Source organism: Leucopleurus acutus (genome assembly GCF_964270905.1).
Source record: "Leucopleurus acutus genome assembly, chromosome: 13".
Taxonomy (NCBI): domain Eukaryota; kingdom Metazoa; phylum Chordata; class Mammalia; order Artiodactyla; family Delphinidae; genus Leucopleurus; species Leucopleurus acutus.
In genome coordinates, this window is record NC_139155.1 from 68,664,582 (window position 1) to 68,677,636 (window position 13,055).

A 13,055-nucleotide genomic window follows, 5' to 3' on the forward strand; every position below is an offset into this window, starting at 1 on the left:
ACTGGAAGGTTGCCTATCTCCACTTCATTTAGTTGTTTTTCTGGGGTTTTATCTTGTTCCTTCATCTGGTACATAGCCCTCTGCCTTTTCATCTTGTCTATCTTTCTGTGAATGTGGTTTTTGTTCCACAGGCTGCAGGATTGTGGTTCTTCTTGCTTCTGTTGTCTGCCCTCTGGTGGATGAAGCTGTCTAAGAGGCTTGTGCAGGTTTCCTGATGGGAGGGACTGGTGGTGGGTCGAGCTGACTGTTGGTCTGGTGGGCAGAGCTCAGTAAAACTTTAATCCACTTGGCTGCTGATGGGTGGGGCTGGGTTCCCTCCCTGTTGGTTGTTTGGCCTGAGGCAACCCAGCACTGGAGCCTACCTGGGCTCTTTGGTGGGCTAATGGCAGACTCTGGGAGGGCTCACGCCAAGGATTACTTCCCAGAACTTCGGCTGCCAGTGTCCTTGTCCCCATGGTGAGCCACAGCCACCCCCCACCTCTGCAGGAGATCCTCCAACACTAGCAGTAGGTCTGGTTCTGTCTCCCCTGGGGTGACTCCTCCTTTCCCTGGGTCCCACTGTGCACACTACTTTGTGTGTGCCTTCCAAGAGTGGAGTCTCTGTTTCCCCCAGTCCTGTCGAAGTCTTGCAGTCAAATCCCAGTAGGCTTCAAAGTCTGATTCTCTAGGAGTTCCTCCTCCCATTGCCAGACCCACAGGTTGGGAAGCCTGACATGGGGCTCAGAACCTTCACTCCAGTGGGTGGACTTCTGTGGTGTAAGTGTTCTCCAGTCTGTGAGTCACCCACCCAGCAGCTATGGGATTAGATTTTGCTGTGATTGCGCCTCTCCTATCGTCTCATTGTGGCTTCTCCTTTGTCTTTGGATGTGGGTTATCTTTTTTGGTGAGTTCCAGTGTCTTCCTGATTGTCCAGCAGCTACTTGTGATTCTGGTGTTCTCACAAGAAGGAGTGAGAGCATGTCCTTCTACTCCGTCATCTTGGTTCAGGCTCTGTCTTATATATATCTTAAACTTCACATTACAGTTACTATTTTGTATAGCTGATGTTCATTTGTATTTACTCATATATTTGCCTTTACCAGTATTATTCCTTCTTTTCTACATTTCCATATTTCTCTCTAAGATCGTTTTCCTGCAGTATTTCTTTTAGTATTTCTTTTAGTGTGGGCCTGATGTTGATGAATTCCCTCAGTGTTTGTTTGTTTGAACAAGTATTTATTTTACATTTTAAAAATTAACACACCATAAAGTTCACCATTTAAAATTGTACAATTTAGTGGATTTTAGTATGTTCACAACCATCACCACTGTCTAATCCCGAAAATTTCCTTCACCCCAAAAAGAATTCCAGTACTTGTTAGGTGTTACATTTCCCCCATCTCTGGCCCTTGACAACCACTAATTTGCTTTCTGTCTCTATGGATTTGCCTACTGTGGACATTTAATATAAATGGAGTCTTACAAACGTGGCCATTTGTTTCTGGCTTCTTTCACTTAACATCGTGTTTTAAAGGTTCATCCATATTCTCATGTGTATTAGTGTTTTGTTCCTTTTTTTGGTTCCATTGTGTGGCTATGCCACATTTTGTTTATTTACTCATCATTTGATGGATATTTGTGTTGTTATACTTTTTGGCCATTATGAATAATGCTGCTATGAACATTTGTGTACATGTTGTTGCGGGGATATACATTTTCAATTCGTTTGGGTAGATACCCAGGAGTGGAATTTCTGGGTCATATGGTAACTCTATGTTTAACATTTTGAAGACCTGCCAACTGTTTTCCACAATGGTTGAACCATTTTAATTTCCACCAGTAATGTAGGATCAATCCTATTTCCACTTCATTTTTTTGTTTGTTTGTTTTTTTTGTTTTTTGCTGTACACGGGCCTCTCACTGTTGTGGCCTCTCCCATTGCGGAGCACAGTCTCCGGACGCTCAGGCTCAGCAGCCATGGCTCACGGGCCCAGCCGCTCGGCGGCATGCGGGATCCTCCTGGACCGGGGCACGAACCCACGTCCCCTGCATCAGCAGGCGGACTCCCAACCACTGCGCCACCAGGGAAGCCCCCCACTTCATTTTTGAATAATATTTTCTCTGGGTATAGAATTGTAGGCTAGCTGCTAGTTCAGCTTCCATCATTCCTGTTGAGTTCGCAGCTTGTAGGCCCTTTGAAGATAATGTGTCTTTTTTTCTCCTTTGTTTGCTTTAACATTTTCTTTGTTTTTGGTTTTTAGTGGTTTGCCTGTGATGTGTGTTGGTCTAGTTTTCTTTGTGATAGCTTGAGGTTGGATGAAGTTCAGTGGGTTCAGTATTCTGAGTTGATGTCTTTCATCAGTTTTAGAAAATTCTTGGTCATGACGTATTCAAATATTGCATCGAATCCCTTTTCTTTCCTTCTGTGATCCCAATTATATGTGTGTTAGACCTCTTTGGCGTGTTCCTCTTGTCTCTTATGCACCTATCATTTTTCCCTGTTTCCTTTTTCTATTTGAGTATATTTCATTTTGGGTATTTTCTATGGACTTTTCTTTCAGCTTCTTCTGTCATTTGTGGGTCAAATCTTGGAACCCATCCACAAAGTTCTTAACTTCATGTATTATATAGTTTATATATAATACATATATTATATATCATGTAATATATATTATATATTCTACATATATTTTGGAATGTACACTGAGTTCTTTTATTATATGGTCAATTCTCCAGTGAATTGTCTTATCATCTATTTAAAAAATACATAATTAATATATAGCAGCTTATCCATATTTGGCCTTTGTGTGAATTCAAGAAAGATCTTACTCCCTAGCCATAAGAATAGCTTGGTGAGTAGAGAGTGACTTTGTAAGAAAGTGCTACCTCCATTCTAGGCTTATGTAGCTCTGGGCCAGGGTGCAAAGGCTGGTTTTTAATTCCCTTTCATCTTCTTAGCCAGATACCCTTAGAAAGTGAACATATTTTACAACCATATATGGATACCTTGATATATAAAAGTAAGCTATGCTCTGTTTTCAGAATGATTTTTTTCATGTTTTAAAAAAGTAGGTAATATATGCATATAGTAAAATATCAGACAGTACAAAATTGAAAAGTTGGTCTCCCTACTACCTCTACTTTCCAGTCCTCGAACAACTCTTTTGAGACAGTTACTCTACTGGTTTTTATATTGTTTCTGGCATAATTAATCCATAATGTATGTAAGTATGCAAGTGTATGTATATGTATATGCATTATTCCTCCCACTTATTTCCTAGAAGATAACATATCCTACCTCTCTGTTCTGCATCTTGATTTTTTCTAACTTTACATAACTTTACAGTATATAAAATCTACCTCATTCTTTTGGCTGGCTTTATAGTATCAATTATATGGATCTATTAAAACTAATTTATCTATTTTCCTATTGTCCAACATTGTGGTTATTTCTAACCTCATGCTAATACAAATGATGCTGTTATGAATATCCTGGTGTATGTAACTTTGTTTACATAGGTTAATGTATCTGCAGGCTAATTTACCAGAAGTAGGAAAAATTTCTAGAATTCCAAGGGTATGTATCTTTTACATTTTTATAAATATTCCTAAATTGTTCTATAATTACCTCAGCTTACACTTCCACCAACAATGTATGGGTGGAACTTTTTCTTTGTTCCCTTATTAAAGTGTACTGATAATTTTTTTCCATTAGTATGAGAGGTGAAATATGATATTTTGAGGTTTGATTTTCTTTTAAAATAAAAGAAACCACACATTAAAAAATATGATTAAAAGCCATATAGATTTCCTTTCTTATGATCTGTCTGTGCATATTTTTTGTTCATTTATTCCACTAGATTTTATTTTTAAAAATTTTATTTGTTTGTTTATTTATTTATTTATTTATGGCTGTGTTTGGTCTTTGTTGCTATGCGCGGGGTTTCTCTAGTTGTAGTGAGTGGGGGCTACTCTTCGTCATGGTGCACGGGCTTCTCATTGCGGGGCTTCTCTTGTTGTGGAGCACAGGCTCTAGGTGTGTGGGCTTCAGTAGTTGTGGCATGCAGGCTCAGTAGTTGTGGCTCGCGGGCTCTAGAGCTTAGGCTCAGTAGTTGTGGCACATGAGCTTAGTTGCTCCGTGGCATGTGGGATCTTCCCAGACCAGGGGTCCAACCAGCATCCTGTGCATTGGCAGGTGGATTCTTAACCACTGTGCCACCAGGGAAGTCCTCCACTAGATTTTTTTTCTGATTTATTTGTAGGAGATTTTTATATAGTAAGCAAATTAGCTTTTTATCATGTGTTACAAATAGTTTTTTTATTACTGATTTGTGACTTATCTTTTTGCTTAATTAAAAATTATTTTTTCTATGCAGATATTTAAAACTTTTATGTTGTCAGATTTATCAGTGTTTTTTATTATGCTTTTAGGTTTTGTGTTGTACTTAGAAATGCCTTCCTCAGTTTACATGGTAAAAAATTCTGTGTTTCCTTTTAGTACTTTTATAATTTTATCTTATCTTAAACAGTTAATTCTTTGATTCCCCTATAGTTTTTTTTTTTTTTTTTTTTGTGGTACACGGGCCTCTCACTGTCATGGTCTCTCCCGTTGCAGAGCACAGGCTCCGGACGCACAGGCTCAGTGGCCATGGCTCACGGGCCCAGCTGCTCCGTGTCATGTGGGATCTTTCCAGACCAGGGCCCAAACCCGCGTCCCCTGCATCGGTAGGCGGACTCTCAACCACTGCGCCACGAGGGAAGCGCCTGTAGTTTTTTAATATAAAGGACGATAAGTATTTTTCTTTTTTAAAAATAATTTATTCTTTTAAATTTATTTATTTTTGGCTGCATTGGGTCTTCGCTGCTGTGTGCGGGCTTTCTCTAGTTGTGGCGAGAAGAGGCTACTCTTTGTTGTGGTACGTGGGCTTCTCATTGCGATGGCTTCTCTTGTTGTGGAGCACGGGGTCTAGGCACGTGGGCTTCAGTAGTTCTGGTGTGCGGGCTTTAGTAGTTGTGGCTCACCGACTCTAGAGCGCAAGCTCAGTAGTTGTGGCGCATGGGCTTAGTTGCTCCGTGGCATGTGGGATCTTCCTGGACCAGGGCTTGAACCTGTGTCCCCTGCATTGGCAGGTGAATTCTATTTTTTTTTTTTTTTTTTTTTGCGGTACGCAGGCCCCTCACCGCTGGGGCCTCTCCTGTTGCAGAGCACAGGCTCCAGACGCACAGGCCCAGCAGCCATGGCTCACGGGCCCAGCCGCTCCGCGTCATGTGGGATCCTTCCAGACCGGAGCACGAACCTGCGCCCCCCGCAACGGCAGGCGGATTCTCAACCACTGCGCCACCAGGGAAGCCCGGCAGGTGGATTCTTAACCACTGTGCCACCATGGAAGCCCTGGTCCATATGTTATTGACACTCCTTCTACTCTTTTAAGATGAGTTTTTCAGAAGGTCATAAGAAAATATCAACAATGTTAATATATGTTGACATCCATAAACTATACCTATATGAAATATATGCGGAAAGGAAGAATATCAGAGGAATTAAATGAGTATTTCAGAATTTTATTTTTCTTTGTCTCCTTAAGTAGTACTGTATATTCACCCTAGTAGTCTATGAATTTAATATGGCTGCTTGTTCCAAGTACTATATATATATAATGTGAGAAATATATGCAAGTCTTTTTTTTAATCTCTCTGTATTGCCAAGTTTATCAATTGCCGAGATGATAGAGAAGGACTAGGCAAATTATATACCTTTTAAAAAACCATACACAAAAATGGCTATTTCTTAGCCTCCTAAGGACCACATTGTAACCCGCTGAGTAGATACAGGCATATTTTGACAAATTAGATACTTCTATGGACACTTAACTAGAGTGCATTTTCTCTTAAATTTGTGAGTACTTGGTGCTGATGATGGTGTTGGAGTTCTTCTCTGGTATTTATAATCTTTCTGCGCTAGCATTGACTTTTCCATGGCGTTTTTCTTTGCTCTCAGAGGCCTTATATTTAATAGTTTACATCAGTGTTTCAAGCATTTTTTGGTCCAGCTAGGTACTCCACCAAAAAGATACTTTGATCTTATAATGTATGGTATCTCTTCTCTCAGATTCACGGTGTGCAAAATAGAAGCTCTTAGAGGTCTTCCACTAAAGAAGAAACTTAATTTAACTTTGTTTATCCTAGTCTCCTGAGGACCTAGGGTTCCTTGGAACGTGTTTTGGAAAATGTTACTTTATGTTACTGTATATGGAGGTAATAGAATGCGGACTCTTTCTTAATTTGATTCTTATCTATTTTGGCATTGAACCAAATTACCCTGGGAAGCAGGGAATGCTGTAATAGTAGGATCATGTCTTTTTCACTTTGAGGCTACGTGTGAACCTAACGATTTTACTTTTAAAGGCTGCTATTGCTATTTTTATGTTGTACCCCTGAATTTTCAAATGTAGAATTTGTTTCTATGACTTATGGCTAGTATTGCCTTTAAGTAGAGTCATGATGACTGTATTTTCCAAAATGAAATCAGTCTTATACATTGTCACTGTCTTACATATTAATTTGATGATGCAGATGAAATAAATAAACATCAAGGTTGTTTAGGAAAATCCTGGTTGTTTGGTAAATGTTCCATAGTTCATTCACTTTCAAGCAGTATGTTTCATGATCATAATTAAAAATAAAAAACAAAAAACAAAACCCTAACTAGAGTACATTATTGGTCACTTCTGATATGAGGTAGTTGAAGGATATAACTTGGGCACTGATATTTGAAACTTATAGGATATTTTAAATTGTCCTGGAAATCTAGGATATGATCTCCCTATAAGCAGAGGAAAAAATCTGGTTGCCTGTGTGAGAGATTAGCTCTGCCTTCTTCCTGCTCTCTGTGAAGTCTGCTCTTTTTAATGCAAATACCTCTGTGAGGGATATATTACTTTTGTGCATGTTGATGTGTCACATATTAGATCTATCCACTTTTTGCAGTGGTTAAGAATCCGCCTGCCAATGCAGGAGACACGGGTTCGAGCCCTGGTCCGGGAAGATCCCACATGCCGCAGAGCAACTAAGCCTGTGCACCACAACTACTGAGCCTGTGCTCTAGAGCCCGCGAGCCATAACTACTGAGCCTGCGTGCCACAACTACTGAAGCCCGCACACCTAGAGCCCATGCTGCACAACAAGAGAAGCCACCGCAATGAGAAGCCTGTGCACCACAACAAAGAGTAGCCCCCGCTCACTGCACCTAGAAAAAGACCGAGCGCAGCAACAAAGACCCAATGCAGCCAAAAAAAAAAAAAAAAAAAGAAAAAAAATATTATGCACTTTTGAATAGAGGGACTGGACTGAGTCTTAAAGGAAGACACCGGGAAGGAAATCACACTTGTTGTTGTAATTTCACTTAGGGCAAGCCTGCTTGAAATTGCAAGTTGTCTCTCTTGATACTGCTGTCTTAAGCTTCTATCCTCGGGACTCTAATGCAGTTTATAATTTTCCTGTTTTAAAAATGAATAACATTTGACTCATTCACTCCCTTTCATTTTAAAGTCACTGCTATAAAGTCATAGAAAACTTAGTGATTTGGAAAAATCAACGTCAAAGACAGGTCTTAAATTGCCAAGATACAATTTATATCAGATTTTTTTTTTCTTTTTGGTGATCTCCAAAAACTGATGTTTGTCTTTGAAATTCCATGGTAGTAGCAAAATTATAGTTACCAAATTTGCCAGTCTAAAAAGATTCATTGGTACATGAAAATTTATTTTTAAAAAGTTTTATTTTTTTAAAATTTAAAACTTATATATGCTTATTGCCCAACATTTGGGTAAGAGAAAATTTTAAGAAAATAACTCACAGTCTTATATCCAAAGATAACTTAGCATAGCTTATATATATATATATATTTTAATTGGCATATATTTGTTTTACAGTATTGTGTTAGTTTCTACTGTACAGCGAAGTGAATCAGCCATATGTATACATATATCCCCTCTTTTTTGGATTTCCTTCCCATTTAGGTCACCACAGAGCACTAAGCAGAGTTCCCTGTGCTATATAGCAGGTTCTCATTAATTATCTATTTTATACCTATTAGTGTATACATGTCAATCCCAATCTCCCAGTTCATCCCACCCCCCATTTCCCGCCTGGGTGTCCATATGTTTGTTCTCTATGTCTTTGTCTCTATTTCTGCCTTGCAAACAGGTTCATCTGTACCATTTTTCTAGATTCCACAAATATGCGTTAATATACGATATTTGTTTTTCTCTTTCTGACTTACTTCACTCTGTATGACAGTCTCTGGGTCCATCCACGTCTCTACAAATGACCCAATTTCATTCCTTTTTATGCCTGAGTAATATTCCATGGTATATATGTACCACATCTTTTTTATCCATTCATCTGTCAATGGGCATTTAGGTTGCTTCCATGACCTGGCTATTGTAAATAGTGCTTCTGTGAACATTGGGGTGTATGTGTCTTTTTGAATTATGGTTTTCTCTGGGTATATGCCCAGTAGCGGGATTGCTGGGTCATATGGCAATTCTATTTTTAGTTTTTTAAGGAACCTCCATACTGTTCTCCATAGTGGCTGTATCAATTTACATTCCCACCAACAGTGCAAGAGGGTTCCCTTTTCTCCACACCCTCTCCAGCATTTATTGTTTGTAGATTTTTAAAAAATTAACTAATTTATTTTACTTTTTTCTGCGTTGGGTCTTTGTTGCCGCGCACGGGCCTTCTCCAGTTGCGGTGAGCGGGGGCTACTCTTCGTTGTGGTGCGAGGGCTTCTCATTGCGGTGGCTTCTCTTGTTGCGGAGCATGGGCTCTAGGCGCGTGGGCTTTACTGGTTGTGGCATGTGGGCTCAGTAGTTGTGGCTCATGAGCTCTAGAGCACAGGCTCAGTACTTGTGGCACACGGGCTTAGTTGCTCCGTAGCATGTGGGATCTTCCCGGACCAGGGATTGAACCTGTGTCCCCTGCCTTGGTAGGGGGATTCTTAACCACTGTGGCAAGCAGATTCTTAACCACTATGCCACCAGGGAAGTCCCTTTTGTTTTTTTTCTTAGTATAACTTTAAATTGCCAAGGAAAAGCCTGAGTACGTTTTTGCATATATTCATTCATTCTCTTAATAGAAAAATATATACATGTATAAATATGTATGTTTATAACTATATGTATATATATGAACACACATACATATATAGTGATACGTTTGTATTTAAGGTATTATGTTGGCTGCTTCTTGGAAAGTTTATTGTCTTTCACGGTACAAAAGTTAACTATAATATAAAGCAGACTATGAAGAATGTCCATGTTCTCTTGAAATTCAGACAAGGAACCTCTCTGGATTATCTAAACTTTGTCTCACAAAGTTTCTTTGTTTGTAGATTCCTCTCTTTGGTGCTAAGACTATTGGCCGGAGAAGTCCTGATGGACCAGTGCTGAGCAAAGCTGAATTTGTTGAGAAAGTTCGTCAGAGTAATCAGGCCTGTCATGATGGAGATTTCCACACAGCTATTGTTCTGTACAATGAAGCCCTAGCTGTTGACCCTCAGAACTGCATCTTATACAGCAATAGATCTGCAGCCTATATGAAAATCCAGCAGTATGACAAGGCACTGGACGATGCAATCAAAGCCCGACTTCTCAATCCCAAATGGCCAAAGGTAGAAATTTCATTTACTTTCACAGAATCTTTTGTGCTGATTTCTTATTTTAATGTAACACTTTATTGACTGAGTGCAGTTATAAATTTTTTAAGAGTCTACTTCAGCAAGATATGGAATGGCTTCATTGAGCTGGTACACTAGTGAATAGTTTCCTTTTTTTATGCATTGGAAGTACACTTTACATGTCTAAGTTTAATTCTTTTCCTGTATGTTTGAGATATAAATTTTTTTTTCACTCAGTTTCTTGAGAGGATGTGTTTAGTTATTTCTATAGGTTTTGGACATCTCTTTTTTGCACAGATGTTTTAGATGGAGTATTATGATTGTGTTTCTTTCCTTCAATTTAAAATAATTTTATTCCCTGTCAATGACTGCTTATTTTCAGAATGTTATTTAATCAGAGAAACTTTTTTTCCTAATAAATCATTGTAATTATCTATATTCCCTTTAATAGTTTGTCTTGAGTTGTTATCTTTGTTTTGTATATACTTTATTTTCATTGTGCCTCTTCACCTCCTAACCCCCAGTTTATTTTAGAAATGATTTCTTAAGATGTGACTTGAAGTGTTGAGATTTTTTTTTATTGAACCACAAAACCATTTCGTCCTAATTTTGGCTTTCTGTTGGGTTAACAAAGGTTAATAGAAATTTCCTAGAAGTTTAAAAAAGATTCTTACTGTCTTAATAATATGTTATAGTCATAGCTTTCTACCTTAATTCTGGTAGGTATTGTTGGCCTCATTCAGTGGAATTTCTAGTATTGCTGCTACCTTATGAGTTGTTTAGTATTCTGTAATTCCCTAAAGGATTTCTTTTATAAGTATAATCATTGTAAATGAAACAAAATCTGTTTTCAAAAATTGTTGTATGCCAACATTTGGGGGTTAGATTGCTGTTTTCAAAGGACAGACCTAGGTTCAAATTCCTTCTCTTCTATTAATGACAATATGGTTTTGGATAAATCTCTTAACCTCTCTGGGGTTATGATAAATGGGATGATAATACCTATCTTGTAAGGTTATTTAAGGGTAGAGATAATATGTTACTTGTACATACTTGGTGTTTGGTGTATAATAGCTATGATTGTGCATTTTTATTAAATGTTCAAATTAGTAAATTATTCTAGCAAGGCTTGGCCTGTGTCTTCTCTTTTTCTTTCTTTCTTCTTTTTTTTTTTTTTTAAGACTGTGATTGATGTAAAGAGCCTGATAAATACAGAGAAGTTAAATTTCAGATCACGTATCTTCATTCCTTTTTTATTGTGGTCCACTTAACTTGTGTCCTTCTTAATATTTGTGAATAGCTATAAACTTTTACCTTTTTCCTTTTTCTATGTCATTTCTACTTTCTCTTGTCAACCTCTTGTGATTTTTACACAGAAAATGGCTGAAAAGTTGCACTTTTATGACTATAGATGAAAAATCAACTTTTTTGGATAATGTCAAGTTTTAGTCTCTGATTTTTTCCCCTTATGATAAGTAAATTTATTGTATATTTATAATTTGCATTAATATTTCAACTCCATATTTGGCTTTAAGCAATCTAACTTAGGAACATTTAGAATTATATAAAATATAAATTAGGGTTTGTTATTGAAATCATGAAGGGTCTTTCTGTATAATGATTCATAATAAAATTAATTTATAAAGAAATTACTACTGCATAAAAAGTTGCATTTTATAAAAACTTGCTTTTATACTTACTTTTCTGGGAATATACTCATTATGTAAAAGAAAGTTCATTTATACTCTCTGTCATGAAGATATGCCTGGTAAATTTTTATCAATTCCTTTTTCTTTTAATTTTGACTTTTCTAACTGACTTTTTCATTATGATCCTTTCTGAAATCTTTCTCTGAAATGTCATTGTTGTCTAGTTTGATGTGGTAAAACATACCTTCCAATTTCTCTCTCTCTCTGTAAAAGTTAATTTTTTATATTAAGATGCAAGGGCTTCAGAGGTTGGTTGGAGAGTTTTTTATTCACATTTATTTTGTCTGAATGAAAGAATGATTTCGACGTTATATGGGCTGCAAAAGAAGTATGAGCAAAAGCACTATGAGAGCCCCCCGACCCTCAGAAAAGAATAAGCCCAGTCCCATTATGATACCTTATCTCCAACTGCCTCTTAGCTGTTGTCTGTATATGTTCATTCTTTCTGTGTCCTGTTTAAGAAATATTTGTCTCACTCAAAGTTATAAAGTTTTTCTTACCTTTTCTTCTAGGATTTTTATACTTTTTGCCTTTAAGTCTGTGATTCATTTTGAGTTAGTTTTGGGGTATTGTATGAAGTAAGGGTCAAGGTTTATTTATTTTCCATATAGATAACCATGTTCCAGCAACATTTGTTGAAAAGACTATCCTTTCCCCATTGAATTATCTTTGGTACCTTTGTCACAAACCATTTGATCATAAAAGTATTGGGGTATTTACTGGACTCTCTATTTTGTTCCTTTGATTTATTATCTATCTTTATCAAAACCATACTATTTTGATTACTGTAGTTTTAAGTTTCAGCATCAGATACTGTGAGTGTTCTAGCTTTATTCTTCTTTTTCTAGGTTGTTTTTGCTCTTCTGTCTTTGCATTTTTATATAAATGTAAAATCAACTTATCAATTTCTTCAAAAAACCTACTAGGAAACTAGTGGGATTGCATTGAATTTTTAATTTGGAGAGAATTGCTATCTCAACATTCCAGTCCATAAATATGGTATATCTCTCCATTTATTTAGTTTTTCTTTTATTTCCCTTTACAAATTTTTGTAGCTTTCAGGTCTTTACACATCTTTTATTAAATTTATTCCTAAGTATTTTGTTTTTTGATGCTATTATAAATGGATTTAAAATTTTTTATTTTCTAATTTTTAATTGCTAGTCTGTAGAAAAAATGTATTTTTTTACTTTGTGTCATGTGACCCTGTTGAGTTTTCTTCTAAGTTCTAGTAGGACTTTTTACAGATCTCTTAGGATCTTTTCTGTACATGATCATCTTTTCTGTACATGATCATGTCATCTGCATTTCTACTACTTCCTTTTTTTTTTTTTTTGCATAAGCCTTTTATTTCTTTTTCTTGCTTCATTGTACTGGTTAGGATATCCATTACGATTATGCGTAGAAATGGTGAGAGCAAACTTCCTTTACTCATTCCTTATCTTAGTGCAAAAGTAGTGAGCTTTTTATTGTTGATGATGATGCCCTTAATCAGATGGAGGATATTCCCTTCAATTCCTATTACAATTGAGTGTTGAATTTTGTCAAAATTTTTCTTCATCTGTTGAAATTATAATACATATTTTTTCTCATTTAGTGTGTTAATGTGGTAAATTAAATTGATTTTGTTTTGGGATGTTAAGTCAACCTTGCATTCATGGGATAGATACCACTTAGTCATTATGTAT

At 37.0% G+C, this 13,055-nt stretch overlaps 1 protein-coding gene across 1 annotated transcript in view; it reads left to right on the top strand.

Moving 5' to 3' along the window:
- TTC28 (tetratricopeptide repeat domain 28) overlaps positions 1 to 13,055 on the top strand; it is a 593,462-nt gene that overhangs the window by 29,781 nt on the left and 550,626 nt on the right. The window contains exon 2 of the mRNA XM_082853188.1: positions 9,374 to 9,652. Coding sequence (XP_082709314.1) covers positions 9,374 to 9,652 — 279 coding nt within the window. The remainder of the gene's footprint in view (positions 1 to 9,373; positions 9,653 to 13,055) is intronic.